Source organism: Leptodactylus fuscus, chromosome 8 (genome assembly GCF_031893055.1).
Source record: "Leptodactylus fuscus isolate aLepFus1 chromosome 8, aLepFus1.hap2, whole genome shotgun sequence".
Classification (NCBI taxonomy): Eukaryota; Metazoa; Chordata; class Amphibia; order Anura; family Leptodactylidae; genus Leptodactylus; species Leptodactylus fuscus.
In genome coordinates, this window is record NC_134272.1 from 41,226,469 (window position 1) to 41,252,337 (window position 25,869).

General features: G+C 44.5%; 1 protein-coding gene and 1 non-coding gene across 2 annotated transcripts in view; both read right to left on the minus strand.

Annotated features, from left to right (window-relative positions):
* STAT1 (signal transducer and activator of transcription 1) overlaps positions 1 to 25,869 on the minus strand; it is a 275,050-nt gene that overhangs the window by 170,155 nt on the left and 79,026 nt on the right. Inside the window, exon 12 of the mRNA XM_075285132.1 lies at positions 6,111 to 6,140. Coding sequence (XP_075141233.1) covers positions 6,111 to 6,140 — 30 coding nt within the window. The remainder of the gene's footprint in view (positions 1 to 6,110; positions 6,141 to 25,869) is intronic.
* LOC142217758 (U6 spliceosomal RNA) lies at positions 23,528 to 23,634 on the minus strand. Its single transcript, XR_012717404.1, has one exon. It is a non-coding gene; the product is annotated as a U6 spliceosomal RNA (small nuclear RNA).

A 25,869-nucleotide genomic window follows, 5' to 3' on the forward strand; every position in this document is an offset into this window, starting at 1 on the left:
ATAGCTGTGATATAACTGTAACAAGCTGAGTCCATGACATGGTCATGCACTACCGTATTTTACGGACTATAAGGCGCACTGGACTATAAGGCGCATTGCCCATGAGCGCCTTATAGTCCGTCTCGGTTCATATATAAGGCGTACCGGACTATAAGGCGCAGTCCGGTGCGCATTATATGTTATTGAAAGCGGCAGCACGCAGACTTTGCCAGCGGCCGCTTAACCCCCCCGCGTGCCAGCCGCTTCTATTGGAAGCGCTCGGCAGGCGAGGAGTGAAAGGGGCTCTATCAGCAAAATCATGCTGATAGAGCCCAACCATAAAAGTTATATTAAACTACACCCCCCCCCCCCCCCCCCCCCGTTTTAAAATAAAACCCTGAAACAGAATGTGAAACTTACCGAACGATGCAGGGTGGTCCTCTTCCTCCGATGTTCCGTCCTCCGCGCTCGCAAACTGATAATGGCCTGGGCGCATGCGCAGTAGCCGTAGTAGAAGCATTATGATATTGCGCATGCGCCCAGGCCATTATCAGTTCGCGAGCGCCGAAGGAAGTGGTCAGGACATCGGAGGAAGAGGAGGCCTGAATGCCCGCCCACTCTGCACCACTCGGTAAGTTTCACATTCTGTTTCAGGGTTTTATTTTAAAACGGGGGGGTAGTTTAATATAACTTTTAAGGGTGCATTCACAATACGGAACGCCAGCGAGTATCACAGCCGTACACGCCGGCGTTACAGCAGGGCTGCCGGACACTTCCCATTCATTTCTATGGGAGCCGGCATGCGAGCACTCCCCATAGAAATGAATGGACTGCTTTTTTCCATTCATTTCTATGGGGAGCGCAAGCATGCCGGCTCCCATAGAAATGAATGGGAAGTGTCCGGCAGCCCTGCTGTAACGCCGGCGTGTACGGCTGTGATACACGCTGGTGTTCCGTAGTGTGAATGCACCCTTACGGTGCCTTTTATGTATGTATGGAAGCGGCACGCAGACTTTGCCGCCGCTTCCATCCAGATATAAGGCGCACCGGACTATAAAGTGCACTTACGATTTCTGAGGAAATCGTAGGTTTTTATGTGCGCCTTATAGTCCGGAAAATACGGTAATCTTCCATATACGTTTTGTATTAAAGGGGTTGTCCCATCACAAGGATCCTATCTATACTGCTAGTTTATGTGGATTTAAGACTTTTCCTAAATTGCTTTATCAAAACTGCTTTGTTTGTCCGCTATCTTAATTTATTCACTTCACTCCGTTTCTATGGCCCTTGGGATTATCTGCTCATTTGTCAAGTGATGTAGCTGCCTGATCTCAGAGGGGGAGGGAGGGGCTGGGAGCAGCTCTGAGCTGTTTGTGTCTGATAAGTAGCAGAGCTTCTCAGATAGGAGAGGTGAGAGCTCCGGGATTTCTGAGCTCTTATCAGTTGGTTTAATTGAATTTGGCTGATAAGGACTGAGATAAGGAGTCCGCTACCTCTGTATGTAATACAAGCCGACTCAAATCCAGCTCTGCTACATCAGCTTCACACTATGGTAATTCATTTACAACCAATCCCGTGCAAGTGAAACCCCGCCAACCAATGTGCCGAGAAAAGCAGGAAGTGAATAGAGCACAACAGCATGCAGGTGTCATGGGAATACCCCTTTAATTCCTCACAGATTTCTAAATCTCTGCTTGCTGTCATTCACTCTGCTGAATGAATGTTTAGGCCATATGGGACTCGACCTTAGAGGAACTTTAGAGGTCATTCACAGCAAAAAATGAAGAGGAATTCTGCCTTTGATTTCTCACCACTGATTGGCACAGTGCATTCCATAGCAGTGAATTTGCTGTTTGGCCCAAACATAAAGGGGCTAATAAAGAGTAGTCTCGTTCCATGGGTTCTGCGGCTTAATCAGTCACAGAATCTGCAGCAAGTTCAAACAGGATGCCGCACAAGAATTCAATCAGCAGCCTAAGGGAAAGTCCCAGTACCTTGCTTTAGCCCACTTGGTCATGTGGTCACAAGTCACAAGTACTAGGGTGCAGCGGGGATCATACAGTAGCCTGGGACCCAGGAGCATCAGAGACAGGAAAGTATTCTTTTTTTCATCTTCCACAGCTTCCTGCTGCTATAATAAAATACCGTATATACTCGAGTATAAGCCGAATTTTTCAGCCCAGTTTTTGTGCTGAAAAAGCCCCCCTCGGCTTATACGTGAGTCAGCAAAAAAAAAAAAAAAAAAAAAAAATTTTTTTTTTTTTTTTTGTTTAGGAGGGTGGGTCTATGACCAGCCACTATATTAACCCCTTAACGCTAAATCACGTACCTGTACGTCAGGGAATGTGGTTAGTTCCCGCATTCCCACGTACCTGTACGTGATTGAGATCGCACGGGTTCAGAAGCAGAGCCCGTGCGATCTCCACGGGAGGCCGGCTGTATCTGACAGCCAGGCTTCCCCTGTAGCAGCAGGGACGGTGATTGCACTGACCCCCACTGTTTAACCCTTAAGGTGCCATGATCCATAGTGATCATGGCACCCTAGGGGTTTGGCCGGCCATAAAGCATGCTGCCGGCTGCCTAAGGAGTCTGTGTGAGCTGTAATTTACAGCTACACGCTGCTTCTTAATCCCTCCCCCATCGGAGCGAGCTCCGATGGGGGGAGGGTTAACCCCTTGGATGCTGGGACGAGAGAAAGCTAGTCTATGCATCTGCATAGCTAGCTTCCTCTATAGACTGCAATACACGTGTATTGCAAGTCTATAGTTAGTATAGAACCAGTGATACTCTCTGATCACTGGTTCTAGTGTGCTTACAGCACAAATGTAAAAAAGTTTAAATAAATAAAGTGTGTAAAACAAACAAAAAAACAAACATAGTTACATTTCTTGTAAATCTGGAAAATCGCTGTTACACTTGTAAGCCTTGTAACGTCCAAAATAAATTAAAATACAATCAAAAGATGATGCCGATATAAAGCAGAGATATGGGAGATAATATTTATTACTATATTTGGGTGGTATAACTATCTGCATGAAAAGCAGAGAATTTCACATTTTGAAAATTGCATTTTTTTTCCAAATTTCCATCAAATTTCCTATTTTTTTTTATAAATAAATACAAAAATATTGATTAGTGTTTACCACTAACATGAAGTATAATGTGTTACGAGAAAACATTCCCAAAATCACTTGTGTAAGTTAAAGCGTCTCAAAGTTATTGCCATTTAAAGTGACACATGTCAATTTTGAAAAAATAGGCCTGGTCCTTAACATACTTTTGGGCTGTGTCCTTAAGGGGTTAATGTATATAATCTCCCATAAAAAAATGCAAAAAAAAACAAACAAAGATTAAAAAAAAAAAAAATAAGTAAAAGTTCTAAATCCCTCCTTTCCCTAGAATACATAGAAAAGTAGAAAATGACTGTGAAACACAAACACATTAGCTATCCCTGTGTCTGAAAGTGCCCGGTCTACTGAATATAGGGTACCAGCAGTGCCCCTGTTCCAAGAGGAAGGGGTTAATAGGAGCACTGCAGTTACCCTATGTTCCGCCAGGCTGAATTCCAAGTGGGGGAAAAAAGGAAGGGAAGGACAGACAGACAACCAAAACACCCCCTCCCCTTCCCCAGCATCTACTGCACCCAAAAACTCCGACCATTTTAATTTTTGAAATTTTCCAGTAGCTGCTGCATTTCCCCCCCTAGGCTTATACTCGAGTCAATAAGTTTTCCCAGTTTTTGTGGTAAAATTAGGGGGGTCGGCTTATATTCGGGTCGGCTTATACTCGAGTATATACGGTATCCTGGCTAAACCGTTTAATCGTAGTGGGGATCTGGGTCTCCAAATACACTACTATGAGCTATAATTTAAGACAATATGAAAAGTCGGTGATATTTGTTGGATTAATCCAAGGAGACCACACTTTAACGAAGTGTGTCTGAATGTCATTTATGACACAAATAATCTTTTGGAACAATATAACTGTATCAATAAGCCTCATGACTTCTGATATGGAGGGATTTTCCATCCTCAATTTGGATACGATGTGGATCTCAGTAGACATCAAGATGAATTGGAGTAACTTGTTGGAAGCGAAACGTAGACCTACTGGTTTGAGGCCCAGCAGGAAGACGGATGCTGTAAAGGGCACCATTGGGCAGGTCCACCAAGTGTCCAGGATATCACCATAGAAGTTGCAACTCCTAAAGTATTTGGGCAAATTTCGAGGTATATGAGATATAATTTAGATAGACCTAGGAAGGTGCTATGTATTATTTTCAGGGACAGTTCAGGTCGACCTGACAACTTCCATTGCTAAAAAATGTACAGTTGTCTTATCTTTGGGCCAGGGTAATTGCAGTTGATAGATCCCTCTCCCAGGCCATCATAACATCCGGTTTAGGAGTAGTTGGGGGCTATTCAATTCACTCTAGATAAAGGAAAGTCAGCCTCTAATAGTTGCCTTAAATTAACATAACCTTTCAAAGATGATGGCTCCAATTAAAGGGTTGCTGGGGATAAGTGCTGGCAAAAAATGAGAAATCTGATGAGGATGATGCTTGTTAAGGAGGAAGTTACTAAGTAGCCTAAACCTAGCATGCCTCCACCATGTAAAATTCTCTAGGGAAATAAAAGGAGGGATCAATGACAAAGAAGATTGGGAGTAAGGGTGGTATACAGCTGCAGTTTGAACTTCCATAATTGCAGCATATAGCATATCTTAACAGAGTGAGGGAGTAAAGCCTCGTTCACATCAGCGTTTGTATTCCGTCTGGGGGGAGTCCGCATGAGGACCCCCCAACGTAATACCAAACGCAACTGCAAGCGGTGTGCCAGTGAAAGCACACGGACCCCATAGACTATAATGAAGTCCGTGTGCTAGCTGCAAGAGTTCCACAAGGATCACGAGGACAGGAAAGTAGTAAATTCCTGTCCGCATGATTCGTGCGGACAGAGCGCGGCAAGCCCACTGACCCAACAATAGTGTATGGGGTCCGTGGGCTTTCAATGCACAGCGCTTGCAGTTGCGTTCGGTATTCCGTTCGGGGGGGTCCCCATACGGATTTCCCGAATGTAAGTAAGGCTTGGAGCGCAGCAGGTGCCACTAGACAACATTCCAAGGACACCCACTGTGGGCAATCTGTACCATTATAAATCCCAAAACCAATCCCAGAATCAGTAAATTGCTGAGGGCCCATCTCCAAGCATTTCTGTTTGATAGAATAAACTAGGTAGCAGAATGGCACAAGACATCTGGCTTGGGGCTGTGAGGGAACAGGGAAAGGGGAGTTACAATTTGTTTTGTTAAGAACCTCATGAACTCAAATTTTAAGAAAAAATTAATTCCTCTAAAAAACCCCTTTAAGTTTCATGCATATGATCAAGTGTGTGTTCTTAAAGTTCTTAAAGGGATATTCTCATCTCTGGTATCATATCCTTGTACCTTCCCACAAAACTAGCTATCTCCTACCCATAATGTTAATCTGTTACCTTTAGAGATTCCCTATTATGGGAGTGTACATTATTTATAAAAACAATGTAGCCAATTTACAAACAAAGCAATTGTCATTTATTGACAAAGTCAATTTCATTTTCCAACAAACAAATATCACCAATGACATTTAACATAGTAAAACATAAAACAGATAATAATTAAAACAGATACATAACAAAGATACAGGGGTGCTTCATGTATAGATTGATCATAAGAATATAAATGCATAATTTTTGACCTTTCACTCACCTTTTGGGGTTGTTAGAAACTCAACACCCTAGACTGATTTGTGGATGTAATTCCAAAGTCACCAAGGTGCCACAAACTTCCCTCTGAGTCCATAAATAGTTCAGAGCAACACACACACACACACACACACACACACACACAAACACACATACAGATGAATGGAGAATGGAGTCAGTTATCCTCAAATCTCTGCATTCCTGTTAAAAAGTGGGTGGATGGTGTACTTGCCTGGAACAAAAAAGAATACATATCTGCATTCTTTAACGCATCAGGCAGCATACCATCCATTCAGCTTTCAAAGGTGCTAACTTGTGGATAAGAGATGCTTCACCCCATTATTCTACAGATGTCATTGAATTATTTAACATCAAATAGATATCACTTACCCTTTCACTGTATTTTTTTCAGTGACGTCTCTAAAAATTAAAAAAGAGAAAACCAAAATAAGACCATACCAAAAAATACAAATATGTAAAAGGTTTAAGATTTTTGTCTGTTTTCTTGCCTTGTTACCAGCAATGAAATTATGTGACCGATGTCAGCTAGTGACATGTTGCTTTTAGTAAATTGTTTAATCCCCTACAATACAACTATTCTAGACTCTTATTTCTCTATTTAAAGATATGTTAAAATGTACTAATTAAGGGGCGTAGTCTGTGACCTGATGCGGTAGGAAGCACACTAGCTCTGCTCCTGCCCGGCCTGTGTTACAAAAGGACCTACCTGCGCTCCCGTCTGCCCAAATGGGGAAGAAAGCATCCGGCCTTCCTTCTTCACTCCCCGGACCCTCTGCAGCTCCCTCTAAACAGCCATGAATCACGGCTTTCTTCGCAACCCCGGCCTCCTCAGCGCGGCCTACCACGTGGCAGCGCCATCTTTGCAGGCCGCGCCACCATCACTGTGCCCACTGTGGGCAAGAAGGTTTCTGTGCGGCCTCCTACGGACTCCTCCTGGTCACCTGCTGCTGGACCCTGCCGTGCCTCCAGGTGAGCTTCCTCCTGTGGAGGCCTTGCATTCTAAGATGGCGTCGCTGGCGGCTCCTGCCATCCATCTGGAGGCAGGGGGATTGTGGTGCTGGCCCGCTTGTTCCACCCCCTGTTCTGCACCAGCTTCCTGGGTGCTCTGCATCTCCTGCACCCCAAAATGAAAGCCTTCTTGTATCTAGCCCTGCTGCCAGCCCTGAAACTGCTGATGTCTCCACTGCAGCAGCCCTCCCCCCCTCCTTTCCCCTCTCCATGCACAGTACTTGCAGCCAGAGACTCTCTCTCCAGCTCACCCCTGGGAACCTGAGAATGATATTGGGGCTACCCCTTCATTGTCCCCCTATGCTGCCAGGTCTCCTCAATCATCACCCCCTGCCTCCCAGCCCCAACATGGAGAAATGACTGCCTCCCCTTTCTTCTCTCCTCCGCCACAGTGGCTGCAATTCCTCACTCACTCACTGGTAGCTGAGGTCACTGCAGCCTGCCGCAAGGAGATACGTACTGAGATTCGGGCTGAAATTTCGGCGCTTCGGCAAGACCTTCATCACATTGCTTCCCGTGTTGAAATGCTGGAGAACGACCATGACCAAACTCGCTCTTACATCCCCCACCTGCAGGACTCGGTCCTGTCTCAGTTTCAATTGCTGCTTGACTTACTGTGCCATGTAGAGGACTTGGACAATACAGTCATGGCCAAAACTTTTGAGAATGATACAAATATTAATTTTTACAAAGTCTACTGCTTCAGTTGTTCTAATGGCAATTTGCATATACTCCAGAATGTTATAAAGAGTGATCAGCTTAACAGCAATTACTTGCAAAGTCAATATTTGCCTAGAAAATGAACTTTATCCCCCAAAACACATTTCAACATCATTGCAGCCCTGCCTTAAAAGGACCAGCTAACATCGTTTCAGTGATTGCTCCATTAACACAGGTGTGGGTGTTGATGAGGATAGGGCTGGAGATCAATCTGTCATGATTAAGTAAGAATGACAACACTGGACACTTTAAAAGGAGGCTGGTGCTTGGCATCATTGTTTCTCTTCTGTTAACCATGGCTATCTCTAAAGAAATATGTGCAGTCATCATTGCACTGCACAAAAATGGCGTAACAGGGAAGAGTATCGCAGCTAGAAAGATTGCACCTCAGGCAACAATCTATCGCATCATCAAGAACTTCAAGGAGAGAGGTTCCATTGTTGGCAAAAAGGCTCCAGGGCGCCCAAAAAAGACCAGCAAGCGCCAGGACCGTCTCTTAAAAGTATTTCAGCTGCGGGATCGGGCTACCAGCAGTGCAGAGCTTGCTCAGGAATGGCAGCAGGCAGGTGTGAGTGCATCTGCACGCACTGTGAGGCGGAGACTCTTGGAGCAAGGCCTGATCCCGAGGAGGGCAGCAAAGAAGCCACTTCTGTCCAGAAAAAACATCAGGGACAGACTGATATTCTGCAAAAGGTACAGGGAGTGGACTGCTGAGGACTGGGGTAAAGTCATTTTCTCTGATGAATCCCCTTTTCGATTGTTTGGGACATCTGGAAAACAGCTTATTCAGAGAAGACGAGGTGAGCGCTAGCACCAGTCTTGTCTCATGCCAACTGTAAAGCATCCTGAAACCATTCATGTGTGGGGTTGCTTCTCAGCCAAGGGAATCGGCTCTCTCACAGTTTTGCCTAAAAACACAGCCATGAATAAGAATGGTACCAGAATGTCCTCCAAGATCAACTTCTCCCAACCGTCCAAGAGCAGTTTGGCGATCAACAATGCCTTTTCCAGCATGATGGAGCACCTTGCCATAAAGCAAAGGTGATAACTAAATGGCTCAGGGAACAAAACAGAGATTTTGGGTCCATGTCCTGGAAACTCCCCAGATCTTAATCCCATTGAGAACTTGTGGTCAATCATCAAGAGACGGCTGGACAAACAAAAACCTACAAATTCTGACAAAATGCAAGCATTGATTGTGCAAGAATGGACTGCTATCAGTCAGGATTTGGTCCAGAAGTTGATTGAGAGCATGCCAGGGAGAATTGCAAAGGTCCTGAAGAAGAAGGCAAATATTGACTTGCTGCATTAACTCATTCTAACTGTCAATATAAGCTTTTGTTACTCATAATATGATTGCAATTATATTTCTGTATGTGATAAAAACATCTGACAAACACACATAAAACCAGAGGGCAGCAGATCATGTGAAAATATAATATTTGTGTCGTTCTCAAAACTTTTGGCCATGACTGTAGAGGCAGGAGAAACAATATTAGTGTTAAGGGCCTCCCAGAGGCCACGCATGAGGAGAACCTGCCCGCTACTTTGGAAGCTATCCTTAAGGACCTTCAAGAACCTTCTACCCACAAGATTAAACTCGACCGTGCTCACAGAGCTCTCCGACCCAAGGGCACTGGGTCCGTGCCACGAGATGTCATTTGCCTTGAAGGAAGCAATCTTGTCAAAGGCTAGAGCGTTGAAGGATATTGACTTTAATGGGGCAAAAATACAACTCTACCAAGACCTATCCTGGAATACTCTACAGAAACCGTGGCATCTCTGCCCTCTTCTTCATTTGCTATAGGAACGCCGGATTCCTTACAGGTGGGGCTTTCCCTTTGCCCTCACTGCTACACTTAATGGCTGTACGGCAACTCTACGCTCCTACTCAGATCTCCAGCAGTTCTGCTCTATCCTGGACACTGGCTCCCTCCAGATATGCCTGACTGGGAATTTACCACTCCCCCTTCACCCTCACCCCCGGTGTGGTCTCAACCAGTGTAGGCGGATGGATCCTACCACTGCACCACGTTGATTGCTGTTTTCTTATCGTTTTAGTTTCCCTAGGTCTTACTTCGGACTTGGTTTCCATCCCCCTCTTGGAGGTGATGGCTGCCTTTGGATTTTGTTTTCTATGTTTAATTACTTGTATGCTTTTCTTCCCCTTCTATCAGGTCCTTAACTTGTATTGTTTCCATTGTGTAGTATATCACGGGCAGGTTGGGAGGGTGCACTCTTCTCCACCCTAGTAGTCAGCCCATGTGGTTTTGTCATTTGGTCCGTCTACAGATGGTCCCCCTCGCAGCGGCGCACCTGTAATGAGGCAATGTGAGGCGCCTGCCTCAGGCGGCGGACCAGAGAGGGGCAGCAGCATGGGCGATTTTTTTTTTTTAACTGTTTTTTCTCTGAACCAGCGCAACCCGGGGCCAGGCCGCGATCCCACTACCGCTATTATTATACTCGGGGAGTATAATAATCGGAGCCCCAGGGGAGGGGAGGGAACATAATAAACACTGTTACTCACCTCTCCAGGATCCAATGTTACTTCTAGGAGGCTTCAGGCCTATATGGTAATGTGTCAGATGTCATATGGTCTGGGATATTACTATATAGGCCCGAAGCCTGTGCTAGCAGTAATAGCCTGTTACTACTAGCACAGGCTTCGGGCCTATATATCCCAGATCACGTGACATCTGACACATTACCATATAGGCCCGAAGCCTGCTAGGAGTAACATTGGATCCTGGAGAGGTGAGTAACAGTGATTATTATGTCCCCTCACCCCCCCTGGGGCTCCGATTATTATCCACAGGGGTCAGACCCCCGAGTATAATAATAGTTCATTGGTGTGGGGCATAATGAGCGTGAAGGGTCAACGGTGGCCTTAGATCGTCCGCCTCAGGCAGCAGAGAGGCTAGGTTCACCACTGCCCCCTCGCCCCCTTTCCTAGGGGCTTGTTCCAGCTGTGGGCCTTATCTCTGGGCCCTTTTGGTTGTTGTATCTCCATATGTTTCAATGCTTTTTTGTTGGCCCCGGTCAGGAGATTTAGTCCTGTCCGTGATACAGTCTTCTCTGTTCTACTCTATTACTGTATTTACTGTTTTTCTAGTTTTGTTTTTTTCCATCCATTCAACACATTTATCTACTATTGTAGTATTCAATGGATTTTTGTTACTTGTTTGCCTATGTAGACTTTGTTTCTCCCTTCCCTTTTTTCCCCCCTTCCCCTCTGAAGTATAGAGTCAGTTCTCTTTTGATGGTGTTCACCGGGTTCCTGTGGCCGGCCGTGCTTCTCCTGGATTGGGTGAGATCTACCTTTTCTCTCTTCTCTATTTATATGCGGGTGTTCCTTCTCTTACCTCCCTATGGCTAAGTGTGTCACGCTGAATGTCAGGGGTCTGGGTTCCAATGCCAAGAGATGTTTGGTACTCCGTGAGCTACGGTCCCTCCGGGCGGATGTGGTCTTCCTACAGGAGACTCACTTTGATCACGTTGGTAATTTTAACTTCGCTCGTCACTATTTCCCTATTTCTTTCTCTGCTTTTCTTTCCCGTAGAAAAGATGGGGTAGCTATCTTGCTCTCTTGCTCCAGTCCCATCTCATTTTCGGCTTCCCACTTGGACCCTGAGGGCCGTTATATTATTTTGGAATGTCTTCTTTACGGTAAACCAATTGTCCTCTGTAATGTATATGCCCCTTACTCCTCCCAGATCCCCTTCCTCCGTAAGATACTGCGACGTCTGCAAGCCTTTTCGGGGTCGGCCCTGTTGTTAGGTGGGGATTTTAATATGGGCTTCTCTGAACACTCTGATAAATTGACTATACCTGCTAGTACTCCCAGTGCCCCACAGATTCGCCTAGCCAAGGAATTCCGTCGGTTTATTAGATCTTCTGCTTTGTATGACCTTTGGCGTGTCAATAACCCCACGGCTAGATCCTACACGTTTTACTCCCACCCACATAACACGCATTCCAGGATTGATTATTTCTTTGGTAATATCCTGACTCTTAATAGAAGTGGAAATTGGTCCTATATCCTGATCCGACCATGCTCCTGTTTCTCTATCGCTGTCTTCTGCCCCAGACACCTCTAAGAGATGTCACTAACGTTTAAATGAATCACTTCTTCACTCCTTGTCCCCCAGCACCACTCTTCGTACTCAGCTTCAGGAATAATTTACTGTTAATGTAGGCTCGGTCTCCTCTGACTCCACCCTATGGGAGGCCCACAAAGTGGTTATGAGAGGTCACTGCATTGCTCTGGCCACTCGACTCAAAAAAGATAGGATAGCCAGGGAGAAGGCCTTGGTTGCCCGGATCCAGTCCTTATCAGATAGCTTAAGCCATACCCCATCTTTCTCTGTCCTCTGTCTTGTAGCGGCTAGGGCGGATGTGAGAGATTTGGCTACTCAGGCTACTCAACGCCTTCTCCTATACAGCCGATTACGATATTATGAGAAGACAGAGAAACTTTGGCTAGCTCCGATCCATCCCAATGCATTCTTATGGTCCCGCCTTTCCCCCCTTCCTTCAACCCCTCTTCTGGGTCCTATACGTTTTACGAGGTCTATCTGGCTCACCTGTTCTAAAATGTTCCCCTTAGCCTCCAAGTGTTCATCTATGATTTGCTTCTTGTATAATCCCCTCCTCCCGGAGGGACTCAGCTCTGGTGAAACCCAGGAGTAAGCTGGGTCTTTTCCATATTGCAGACCTAGTTGACCCTTTGACTTTGGAGCTCAGACCCTTTGATTATTTTATAACTGGCCTACACTTACCCGCCTCCGAGTGGTTACACTACCAACAGATTGTCCATTTTGTTTTTGATCAATTTTGCTCCCAGAAGGTATCTCGGCCAACATCCTTTGAGAGACTCTGTCGTGCTGGCACCTCTACGGTTGGCCTTATCTCTAGTATTTATTTCTTCCTCTCATCTTCTGGGGAGCGTAGCCCCGTTTCACATAAATATATGGAGAAGTGGTCTAGAGCATTGAATAGGCAGATCTCGCCCTCCCAATTGCAAATCATTTGGTCTCGTGCGGCTAAGTCTTCTACCTCTGTTACATTCCGCGAGACCCAATATAAAGTATTGACGCACTGGTATCATACCCCTGCCCTACATCATTCTCTCAACCCAAGAATTTCTCCCCACTGTTGGCGCTGCGGGGCTGGTGTTGGTAACTTGTATCACATTTTCCTGGAATGTCCGGGGATTCGCCCCTTCTGGTTGGAGGTTAGGTCCCTTACGGACGCTTTGTTTATTTCTGGGGTTCCGCTAGATCCTCTTACATACCTCTTGAATCTTCCGCCTACCCATCTTGACAAACAGTCTTCTAAATTGTATCTTTATATATGCACTGCAGCTAAGACGCTTATTGCCCTCCGCTAGAAGAAGATCTCTCCTCCTTCCTTCCCAGACCTCATTGCCCAAGTAAAAGATGTGCGCAGTTTGGAGAATCTGACGGCCTCACTTAACCACACCGTTGAGGCTTTCCAGGCTATATGGTCACCATGGGACATATATTGTACTGTACTTTGAATGGTCTCTAAATCCTCCCCCCCCCCCTTTCGTTTTTCCCCTTTCACATTCATGTTTTTGGTTTTTGTGCTCTGTATGCATTGATGTTTTGTATATTTCAAAAAATTTTCAATAAAAATTAGTTTTAATTTTTTTAATTAAAGCTATAAAAAGCAGCATTTTTTATATTAGATAAAGAGGGAAAGAGACATAACTTATATTTTACAATTTATATTATGCATTTACTGATTTTGGAGCTTCATTAACCCCTTCCCACCCTGGGCATTTTTAAATTTTTGTTTTTTGTTTCCCCCCCCCCCCTTCTTTCAGACCCCACAACCTCTTATTTCTCCACTCTCAGAGCTATATGAGGTCTTAATGTTTGCGGGACAAATTTTTCTTCATGATGCTACCATTAATTATTATGTACAATGTACTGGGAAAAAAATCAGAATGGGGTGGATTTGAAGAAAAAGTGCATTTGTGCAACTTTCTTATGGGCTTCATTTTTACAGCTTTCTCTCTGCAGCCAACATGACATGTCGCTTGTATTCTATATTTTGGTATGATTCCGGGGATATCAAATTTATATGGTTTGATTTACATTTTAACTCTTTGACAAAAATCCAAAAGGTCCTTAGCGACCTTTGACGTAGTATTACATCATGGGCGGAAGGAAGTTTGCGCACCATGAAGTAACACTAAGTCAATAAGATTCCGCCCGCTCACTAAGTGAGCAGGTGGAATCGGAACCAGTTTTTAGCGATTACAGTCATAGGAGCTACTGGGACATAGTAGGGACATAGTAGGGAATTTGGTGATTGCAAGGTACTCCGCACAGGTTACATATTTCCTCATCGCCATCCGCTGTGCATTCACGTCTGGGATATTAAAAATAACTACATCCCCTGATAAATTCTTTGAGGGGTGCAGTTTTCTGGTACCTTAGAGGCTCTACAAATATGACATGGCGTTCAGATATCAAACATCTGAATCTGTACTCCAAAAGCCACATAGCACTCCTTCCCTTCTGCGCCCTGCTGTGTGCCTAAATTGTAGTTTATGCCAAATGAATGACACTAGTCTACCCAGGATAACATACGTAATGTATGTGGGTAGAAACTGATATTAGGGCACGGTCGGACACAGAAGGGAAGGGTTATTAAGATTTTGGAGCACAGACTTAGACTGTTTGGTTTTTGGATGCCATGACACTTTAACAGAGACCCTAAAATTGCTCCCACAAAATGGGGTCACTTCTTGGGGAATTCCAGTTTACTGACATCTCCAGGGCTCTGAAAAAACAACATGGCACCCAGAAAGTCCCTCTAAATCTGTACCCCAAAAGCTAAAAAGTACAGTGCTCCTACCCTTCTGAGTCCTCTGTGTGCCAAGCAGCAGTTTATACCTACATATATAATTTTTTGCCCCTCGGAATGGCCCACTTAACACTTTTTGGAGTGCAGGTCTCTGACAACACAAAGTGGGTGCAACGTATTGGGCACTGAAATGGCATATTTTTTTAAAGAAATTTTAATTTTTATTTTGTATATAAATTTTTGTGAAACATTTTTAGGCTCAAAATGATATTACCCCTTGATACATTCCTTGATGGTTGTAGTTTCTAAAATGGGCTCTCTTTTGAGGGGTTTCCATTGTATTGATACATTAGGGGCTCTGCAAATGCGACATGGCACCTCAAAACTATTCCAGCAAAATCTGCTTTCCAAACGTCCAGTGTTGCTCCTCCCCTTCCATGCGCTGCCGTGTGCCCAAAAATCAGTTTACACCCATATGTTGGGTATTTCTGTGCTAGGAAAAAATTGCATGATAAACTGTCAGATGCATGTTCTACTTTAACTCTTTGTGAATGTGTTAATTTAAGGTCTAAATGAATTGATTAGTGGAAAAAATAAAATGTCTAAATTTGACCTCCATATTATTTTTATTCTTATGAAATGTTTAAAGGGTTAACAAACATCCCAAAGGCTGTTTTCAATTATTTGAGGGGTGCAGTTTTGAAAATGGGGTCATTTGGGGTATTTCTATTATATAGGCCTTTATAATTCCTTTCAGAACTGAAGTGGTCCCTAAAAAATTAGTTTGGGGAATTTTCTTGTAAATCTGGAAAATCGCTGTCACACTTGTAAGCCTTGTAATGTCCAAAATATATTAAAAGACAATCAAAAGTTGATGCCGATATAAAGGAGAGATATGGTAGATAATATTTATTCATGTATTTGGGTGGTATAACTATCTGCCGGAAAAGCAGAGAATTTCACATTTTGAAAATTGCAATTGTTTCAAAATTTCCATCAAATTTCCTATTTTTTTTTTATAAGTAAATACAAAAATATTGATTAGTGTTTACCACTAACATGAAGTATAATATGTTACTAAAAAAAACAATCTCAAAATCACTTGTGTAAGTTAAAGCATCTCAAAGTTATTGCCATTTAAAGTGACACATATCAGTTTTGAAAAAAAAGAGGCCTGGTCCTTAACGCACTTTTAGGCTGTGTCCTTAAGTGGTTAAAGACATTTTTTTCTAAAAGTCATCTGAAACTTTTTTTATACTTCCATATACAGGGTTGCATAAGGCATCTTTTTGCAGGAAAAGGTGAACTTTTTAGTTATATCATTTTGGGGGAACTGCTATTGCTCTGCTCACTTTTTATCAGAAGGCAAAACAGTGAAAAAACAACGGTTTGCCACTTTAAATTTTGCAGTACGGATTTTTTTTTTTTTTATAGATTTCGGCCCTCAGTGACGACGATGATGAGACACAGTTGGCATCAGGGCAGCCTGTTGCTGTCGTCAGTGCGCAAGAGGAGGAGCCGTCAGATGAATTCGACGAGGATGAGGTGGACGACGAGAACAGTGACCCGACCTGGACAGGGCGGATGTCAAGCGGGGAGAGCAGTGAAGATGTGGAGGGAAGTGCAGCACCAAAGAGGGTGGCTAGAGGCAGAGGCATGTCCAGAGGAAGAGGACAGCTACTTCACCGAAGCCAGGCCACAGCCAGCAGGGCCCAAAATGTTCCCTCTTGTAGCCAGCCTAGAAAAACTCTTCCATCGAGGCCACGGTCTTCGGTGGTGTGGAATTTTTTTTATGTATGTGCTGCGGACAAATATAGTGCCGTTTGCACACTCTGCAACTCGAAACTGAGAAGGGGCACTGAAAAGAGCAACCTTACAACCACTGCTATGCGCCATCATTTGGAAGGCAAGCACTGGGCTCAGTGGCAGAGAGCAAACGCAAGACAATCGTCGTCCGGCATTGCAGCCACTGCCTGTCCCACTGTTGCCAGTGCTGGTGCTGCAGTCCAGACAAGCAGCCAGGAAACCTCCACATCTGCCTCCACCACTTTGGAGACTTCTCCCTCATCCTTCCCTTTTCCTGCCTCAGCTCCTTCTCCTGCCTTACCTCCTTCTCCTGTACCATCATGCGCCTCCTCAAAACAATCCACCATCTCCCCCCAGACATTTGAGCGCAGGCAAAAATACAGTGCTACCCACCACCATGCACAAGCCTTAAATGCGTACATCTCCAAACTGCTGGCCCAGGAGATGTTGCCGTTCCGGCTTGTTGAAACTCAGGCCTTCCGTGACCTGATGGCAAGTGCGGTACCTCGCTATGCCGTCCCTAGCCGTCACTACTTCTCCCGATGTATCGTCCCCGCCTTGCACCAGCACGTGTCACGCGACATCCGGCAGGCCCTAAATTCCGCGATTTGCATAAAGGTCCACTTGACCACCGATGCGTGGACAAGTGCATGTGGACAAGGACGCTACATTTCACTGACGGCGCACTGGGTGAATGTAGTTGAGGCTGGGACCAGGTCACAATCTGCGGCGGTCTACCTCATTTCCCCGCCCAACATTCCTGGCAGGGGCTCTGAACCCTCCTCCTCCACCATCACATCGACACCAGCTACCAGCTGGAAACGCTGCAGCACTGGCGTGGGGAGACGTCAGCAGGCCGTGCTGAAGCTCATAAACTTGGGGGACAGACAGCACACTGCCTCAGAGGTGAGGGATGCCCTCCTCGATGAGATGGTAACATGGTTTTCGCCGCTGCACCTGGGCCCAGGCATGATCGTGTGTGATAACGGCCGCAACCTGGTAGCGGCTCTGGAGCTTGCCAACCTCCAACACGTTCCATGCCTGGCCCACGTGTTCAATTTAATGGTGCAACGGTTTTTGAAAACATACCCCAATGTAGCCGAGCTACTGGTGAAAGTGCGGAGCTTGTGCGCCCACTTTCGCAAGTCCACAGTAGCTGCTTGCTAGCCTCCGAAGCCTCCAGCAACGCCTCCATCTGCTAGAACACTGGCTGATGTGCGACGTCCCTACACGCTGGAAATCAACATACCACATGTTGAGTAGAGTGTGTGAGCAGCAGAGACCCTTGATGGAGTACCATCTCCAAAAGCCAAGGGTTCCTCAGAGTCAGCTCCCGCAGTTTCTGCACCATGAGTGGCCATGGATGGCAGACTTATGCGAGATCTTGCGTGTCTTTGAGGAGTCAACCATGAAGGTCAGCTGAGACTACGCAATCGTGAGTGCCACAATCCCGCTCCTTTGTGTGATGCGATAATCCCTCATCGCCATCAGGGAAAACGCATTGGACGCTGAGGAGCTGGGTATAGGAGCAGAAACATCCCAGCAGGATAGTCAGGGCACACTCCTGTCCGCTTCACAACGTATATTGAGGGAGGAGGAGGATAACGAAGTGGCAGATCTCATTGTCACACAGGAGGCTAGCGGGGAAGTTCATTGCGTTGCATTGCTGCAGCGCGGTTGGGGCGAAATGGAGGAGGAGGAGGAAGAGGAGGAAATGGAGAGTGACCATTCTGGTGCGGGAGAAGTGACGCCAAGTAACACTCTGACACACATGCTTTGCAACTGACAAAGGCATTGCCAAAATCATGGAGAGCAACGACTACTGGATTTTTGCAATCCTCGACCCCCGGTATAAAAATTATGTTTGTAATTTTATTCCAATAGAGGGGAGGGCCAGTCGCATGAGTGATTGCCACAAGCAACTGGTGCAGAATATGATGGAGATGTTTCCATCAAGTCTCGTTGGCAGCACACAGGAGAGTTCCTCCAACAGGCGACAAACTGTCATCCGGTCCACACCAGGCAGGGACACACCCTCCAAGGTCTGGGACACGTTAATGGCACCCACTCGCCAAAGTACCGCCACTGAGGGGCCTAGTGTCACCAGGAGGGATATGTATAGGCGCATGTTGCGGAAGTACCTGGCCGACACCAGCCCTGTCCTCTCCGGTCCCTCTGCGGCCTATACTTATTGGGTCTCCAAGTTGGATTTGTGGCTGGAACTTGCGCTGTACGCATTGGAGGTCCTTTCCTGCCCTGCCATCAGCGTCTCCAAAAGGGTCTCCAGCGCTGCTGGTGGCATAATTACGGATAAGCGCAGCCGGCTGTCAGCTGGCAGTGCTGACCGGCTGACATTCATAAAAATGAACAGCCACTGGATAGACCCATCATTTTCATGTCAAGCACCCCGACATAAAGTTGCATGTGTGTGGTCAACCTCTATAATTCCGCCTCCTCATACTCCTCCACCATCAGCACTGCACATTTCTGATCCTACTAGGATCAATCCACCCTGATTCTCCCCAACTCTGCTGGTTAGAGTCTGAATCCACCCTGATTCCCCCCAACTCTGCTGGTTAGAGTCTGAATCCACCCTGATTCCCCCCAACTCTGCTGGTTAGAGTCTGAATCCACCCTGATTCCCCCAACTCTGCTGGTTAGAGTCTGAATCCACCCTGATTCCCCCAAACTCTACTGGTTAGAGTCTCAATGAACCCTGATTCCCCCAAACTCTGCTGGTTAGAGTCTCTACTCACTCTAAGGGCCAAAAATACTGCATTTTAAAGGCTCTACTCACTCTAAGGGCCAAAAACACTGCTTTTTAAAGGCTGTACTCACTCCAAGAGCCAAAAACACCGCTTCGTAAAGGTTCTACTCACACCAAGGGCCAAGAAAAGTGCTTTTTAAAAGCTCTACTCACGCCAAGGGCCCAAAAAAATGCTTTTTAAAGGCTCTACTCACTCCAAGGGCCAAAAGCACTGCTTTGTAAAGGCTCTACTCACGCCAAGGGCCAAAAAAACTGCGTTTTAAAGGCTCTACTCACTCCAAGGGCCAAAAACACTGCTTTTTAAAGGCTCTATCCACTCCAAGGGCCAAAAAAACACTGTATTTTAAAGGCTCTACTCACGCCAAGGGCCAAAAACACTGCTTTTTAAAGGCTCTACTCATGCCAAGGGCCAAAAGCACTGCTTTTTAATGGCTCTAGCAAATCCAAAAAAAAAAATTGCTATTAAAATTCTAATCTTTATTTGTTTCTCTTTAAAAATATTTAACCTGGGTACAAGAACTATTCATAATAAACGATATTTTATTTCTTTTGCTGCACCTTCAATTCCTAACCACCAAGGGATCTTATATGTGAATGAAACGTCTCTACACACATTCCCTGGACAATGGGCGCTTATCAGGAAACCTTCAGTCTTAGCTTATGAGTCATGCAGCTACCATCTCAATATTACACATGCTGCAAAGTAGGTGCTAGCTTCAATCCTCCTCCTGACTGGACAAGGATTCAGTTGTACATAATAACCCAAACTGATTAACTGCTGAGTTTATGATATAAAAAGAGTGATTCTTTGCTCTCATCTATTCAAAAATGGCATAGAATTGTTCAGAGCGATATTATCCCTTGTACTTTATCAGCACACCTGTGCTTAATTACTATGCCTCTAAAGCAAGTGCTACCAGACTGATAGTGAGCTGGAGCATTACTTGGATATTTATATATCAAATATATCATAAATAAACGTCTCTACGCGTTTCCCCCCTATATTATCGGGGTTCCTCAGGAGACAAATCTGCAATGTGTGTATTGCGGTCTTAATGCGGTACCGCACCAGTAAACAGACTCCTACACAGCTGAGGCTAACTGCACTTTGAATGTTTCCCAGAGCAGATTCCACCACCCACCAGCCTGTTAAGTCTAAAAGATTGCTACAATGGCACAGCCTAAATGTTCATTAATGGCAGTAAAAACCACCTTTCTCCATGCCCAGATGGTAGGCACAGATACTTTTTCACTGCATTTTAATGGCTCTACTCACACCAAGGGACAAAAGCACTGCTTTTTAAAGGCTCTACTCACTCTAAGGGCCAAAAACACTGCTGTTTAAAGGCTCTACTCACTCCATGCGCCAAAAGCGCTGCTTTGTAAAGACTCTACTCACGCCAAGGGCCAAAAAAAAAAAAAAAGCTTTTTAAAGGCTACTCACACTAAGGGCAAAAAAAAATGCTTTTTAAAGGCTCTACTCACTCCAAGGGCCAAAAGCACTGCTTTGTAAAGGCTCTACTCACGCCAAGGGCCAAAAAAACTGCTTTTCAAAGGCTCTACTCACTCCAAGGGCCAAAAAAACTGCTTTTTAAAGGCTCTACTCACGCTAAGGGCCAAAAGCACTGCTTTTTAAGGGCTCTACTCACGCCAAGGGCCAAAAGCACTGTTATTTAAAGGCTCTACTCACGCCAAGGGCCAAAAGCACTGCTATTTAAAGGCTCTACTCACGCTAAGAGCCAAAAGCACTGATTTGTAAAGGCTCTACTCACGCCAAGGGCCAAAAAAAACTGCTTTTTAAAGGCTCTACTGATGCCAAGGGCCAAAAAAACTGCTTTTAAAGGCTCTACTCACGCCAAGGGCCAAAAGCACTGCTTTTTAAAGGCTCTACTCACTCCAAGGGCCAAAAACACTGCTGTTTAAAGGCTCTACTCACCCAAAGGACCAACAAATTTCTGCTGGTGCAAGGCTGAACTAAGTTAAGGGGCCTAAAACTCTGCAGGTAAATGGCTGAAGTCACCTAAAGGGCCTCAATCTCTGCTGGTAGCTCAGCTTAAGGGCCTGTAACTTAACCACTTTCGGACGCCCATAGAGTATATACGTCCGGATAGTGGTTGCCCAGTTCTGATAGGACGTACCGGTACATCCAGTCAGAACACAGCAGCTGCACGGAGATCGTGCAGCTGCTGAAGCTGGGCCAGAGAGATGGCAGGGAAGGGTTATTCCCTTCCCTGCCATCTCGATCGCTGTGTATACAGCGCTCAATGATCGCCGCCACAACGCGGCCGCCCTCTGACCCGGCGGTCACGTGATCTGCCGGGAACAGCGTCTTGCAAGAGCTGCTGGGTCCTACAGGACCCAGATCAGCTCTGTATACTGCGTATACAGCGTGCAGGAGGCTGTATTGCTCCTGCAACTGAGGCTAAATGTACCAACCTCAGTTGCAGGAGAAATCAGCCTCCAATATAAAAAAAAAGTGATCTGATGTCCCCAAAGGTCTCTTATCACCTTATGAGGACACAATCTGGGAAAAAAAAAATAATATATATATATATATATATATATATATATATATATATATATATATATATAAGGTTTTTTTTAAAAAAAAAAAAAAAAGTAAATAAAATAATAAAAAAATAATAATACACTAATAAAGTGCCATTATTAAAGGTTATACCCCCACCCCCGATGACACCATACAAAATAAAAATTACCGTAACAGAGAGGAAAAAATATTTTATAAAGTTTTTCAGTGACACTTTGGGTTATTAAATTAAAAAAAAATAATAATAAATTGAAAACCAGACACAATTTCCCTCCTATTATGTTTATATTTTCCCGGATATAAATAAAATTAAAACACATTCGAAAATAAAAACAACATAAAAATAAAGCCCTATGTGTCCCCGAAAAAAAGACGCAAAAATATACGAGACATACAGGAAAAATGTTACAGCCCTCAAAACCACAAATAAAAAATAAACCTAAAATGTGTGTGGTTAATTTGGAAGGGCTCCCGTTAAGGGCCATAAAAGTGAATTTTGGAAGGTCTTACCACATCACACACACATACACAATGACAGTTCAGGGAGGTTACTGTTGGATTTCCCATTGCCTATTCCATCTGTGGTTGTTATGGGCAATGTCATTTAAAGGGGTACTTGTTAATGTTTGTTTAGCTTAAATTTGGGTTTGTGCCCATCCATTTGGGGAAGAAAGAAGGTTTCCAGGTATTTTCCCACTTTGATAGAGGTTTTTTTGAGTGTGGAAAGTGTGTAGTTGATAGGCTGTGATGTTGGGGTAAAACAGTGACTTGGGCTTCTTAGATGCCCCCAGGCATGCTTCCCCTGCTGTCCCACTTGCATTGCAGAGGTGTTGGCATCATTTGCTGAGGTGTCATAGTGGACTTGGTGACCCTCCAGAGTCGAATGGTGGGATCCCCTGAAACGAAGCATTTTCCTCCATAGACTATAATGGGGTTCGATATTCGATCGAATAGTCGAATATTGAGTGGCTATTCGAAACGAATAACGAATATTTTACTTTTCACTCATCTCTAGTCCTGATGATTCCGTATAGCAAGTGAAACGTGTTGAGTTAGGTCCCACTATTTCTTTTGAGACCTACATTTTCTTGTTTGTTAGCTTTGCTAATGGGTTGTCTGAGACATGGATCTATAGCATGGATCATTATCTAACATGGCTATATAGCGATAATGGGAAGACCATCATTTCCACTAATACAGTTTGACCAGTATTGATATAACTTATCATGTGACTACTGCAGCAGTACTGTTGATATGTTGTGTAGGGTCCAATTATCAATATATCTAGTCCAGTGACATGATTTTGGTTGATACCACCTCTTAACGTCATTTGGAGTGTGTTTATTGTGCATTTATCATGAACACACATTTTTTTGTGTTTGTCTGATCTAAGTTAGTTCAAAACCTGAAATATATACTCTATATAGAGATCCATGCTTGAAATATTTGGATCACCATCACCAGATTTGGTGCCCGGTACTATGTTTATGCTGATGACACTCAATTATACATATCTTCTCATGACATCACCCCTGCACTAATACAGAGCACCAGTGACAGTCTCTCTCTGATGTCTCAAATATCATGTCTTCGCTCAATCTGAAACTGAATCTCTTGAAGACTGAACTACTACTGTTTCCACCATCTAATAGATCTATCCCTGGCCTGCTGCTCGGGGTTCTGTTCGACTCAGACCTTTTCTTCACCCCCATATCCAATCACTTGCACGCTCATGTCATCTCCACCTCAAAAACATCTCCTGAATACGCCTTTTCCTTACCAGAGATACATTAAAGACACTTATTGTCGCTCTGATTCACTCTCGCCTTGACTACTGCAACTCCCTTGTAATCGGTCTTCCCCTTACTAAACTTTCCCCTCTACAATCTTTATTATTATTATTATTGTTTATTTATATAGCGCCATTAATTCCATGGTACTTTACATTTGGGGGTTTACATACAGTACACAAAATATACAGGTAGATATAATACTAACAGTGATAGGCTGGCACAGTGAGGTAGAGGGCCCTGCCCGCAAGGTTTTACAATCTATGAGGGAAGGGGGGTAGAGACAGAAGGAGAGGGGGAGACTGTACAGAAAAATATGGAACGCTTCACAAATTTGCGTGTCATCCTTGCGCAGGGGCCATTCTAATCTTATCTGTATCGTTCTAATTTTAGTATATGTGCTGCCGAAGCAAGCACAATCTATTCTGAATGCAGTGGCCAGGCTCATCTATCAGTCTCGACACTACAGCGATGCCACCAGTCTGTGTCAGACTACATTAGCTTCCTATTCATTACAGAATACAATATAAATTTATCACCCTCATCCACAACCTGTGCTCTCTGTTCACTCTATGATCTAAGACTAACATCCTCTATTATCAGAACCTTCCACGCTCGTATACAAAACTTCTCCTGAGTTGCATCACTTCTCTGGAATGCTCTATTCTGGACAATCAGATTAACTCCCAATTTTTACTGCTTTAAGCGCAAACTAAAGACACATCTTTGCAGACAGACCTATCACAATTCCTAATGTAAACCCATCCATAGCGTAAATAGAATCCCTAAAATGAACCCTCCTCAGTTCACGTTTCCACAATATGATGTCGTTTCAGACTAACTTTATATGTCCAGCCACCATATGCACGTTAAAGGATATGACTGGTGACAGCTTATACAGTTTTGTTTGTGTAATGACAGTAACCTCTATTACAAAATTGCCTGACCACTGTATAAGCAACACTACCTTCGATGCACCCCTACAATCTCTAGTGTCACCCCCTCTACCTCATAAATTGTAAGCTCTTGTGAGCAGGGCCCTCAGTCCCATTGTGTGAAGTGACTATTTCTTTGTAATGTATCTTTTTGGCTGTACTTGAATAGTACAAATTGTACAGTGCTGTGGAATACGTTGGCTTTATTTTTAGAGTTATTAAATAAAAGTTAAATATTACAACAATTTACTTGAGAAAGAAGCCGAGAGGTTCGAAACATTGTAATCTGTCATCATTATGAGTTAGCCATTAAAAAAAGCTATCAACTACTGAAGACTCTCAAGTTTTTTTTATATTTCCTTCCTCCTGGCTAACAGGGTACAAAAACATTTTCCTAATACTAAATAAAATTTATATTTTATCACACTTTCGGTAAGTCATGGGAAACAGGAGTGGTCCCTTTAGATTGGAAAAGGGCAAATGTTGTCCCCATCTACAAAAAGGGGAAAAGGGACGATCCAGGAAATTACAGGCCGGTAAGTCTGACCTCAATAGCAGGAAAAATCTTTGAGCAAATTGTCAAGGAACATTTACTTCGGTACCTGGATGGGAAGGCATTAATTAACCAGAGCCAGCACGGCTTTATGACCAATAAATCTTGTCAGACTAACGCTGGGTTCACACCTGCGTCTGGGGTCTCCGTTCTATGGTTTCCGTCTTCTGCATGCCAGAAGACGGAAACCATAGACCGGGTCCGGCCGTGCGCGGCGGTGAGCGTTTTGCGCTCTCCGCCGCGAAACCGGATTTCTTTATCCGGACACAGAGTACTGCATGTCCGACTCTGTGTCCGGATTATAAAACCCGGTTTCGCGGCGGAGAGCGCAAAACGCTCACCGCCGCGCACGGCCGGACAGCTTTCTCACCCATTCAAATGAATGGGTGAGAAAGTCTCCTGCAGGTTTCCGTATCCTGCCTGTGTTTTAGGCAGGAAACGGAAACCTAAGTACGGAGACCGGGCCGCAGATGTGAACGAGCCCTAACCTGATTTCCTTCTACAACAAAATCACTGAATGGTTGGACCAAGGGAATGCCGTGGACATAGTATATCTTGACTTCAGTAAGGCATTTGATAAAGTATCACATAACCTTCTTATTGAAAAAATGATTAGGTATGGCTTTGACAAAAAATCAGTTAGGTGGATTCACAACTGGCTTAATGATCGGGCACAACGAGTAATACTAAATGGCTACACATCGAACTGGAAGAAAGTCAAAAGCGGGGTGCCGCAGGGCTCTGTTCTGGGCACAGTACTTTTTAATATCTTTATAAATGATCTGGACGATGGAATTATTGGGGAACTCATAAAATTTGCAGATGATACAAAGCTAGGAGGAATAGCCAACACTAGAGAGGAGAGAGAGTGTATTCAAAAGGACTTAGACACACTGGAACAATGGGCTGAGGCGAACAAAATGGTATTTAACAGGGACAAATGCAAAGTTCTACATCTGGGTAACAGAAATGTAAAAAAACATATATAGTATGGGAGGAATAGAACTTAGTGATAGCATAGGGGAAAAGGACTTGGGCATAATAGTAGATTACAAATTCAACATGAGCCAAAAGTGCGGTGCTGCTGCAAAAAAGGCTAATAAAATTCTGGGATGTATTAAGACAAGCATTGAATCTAGATCAAGAGAGGTCATTATTCCGCTG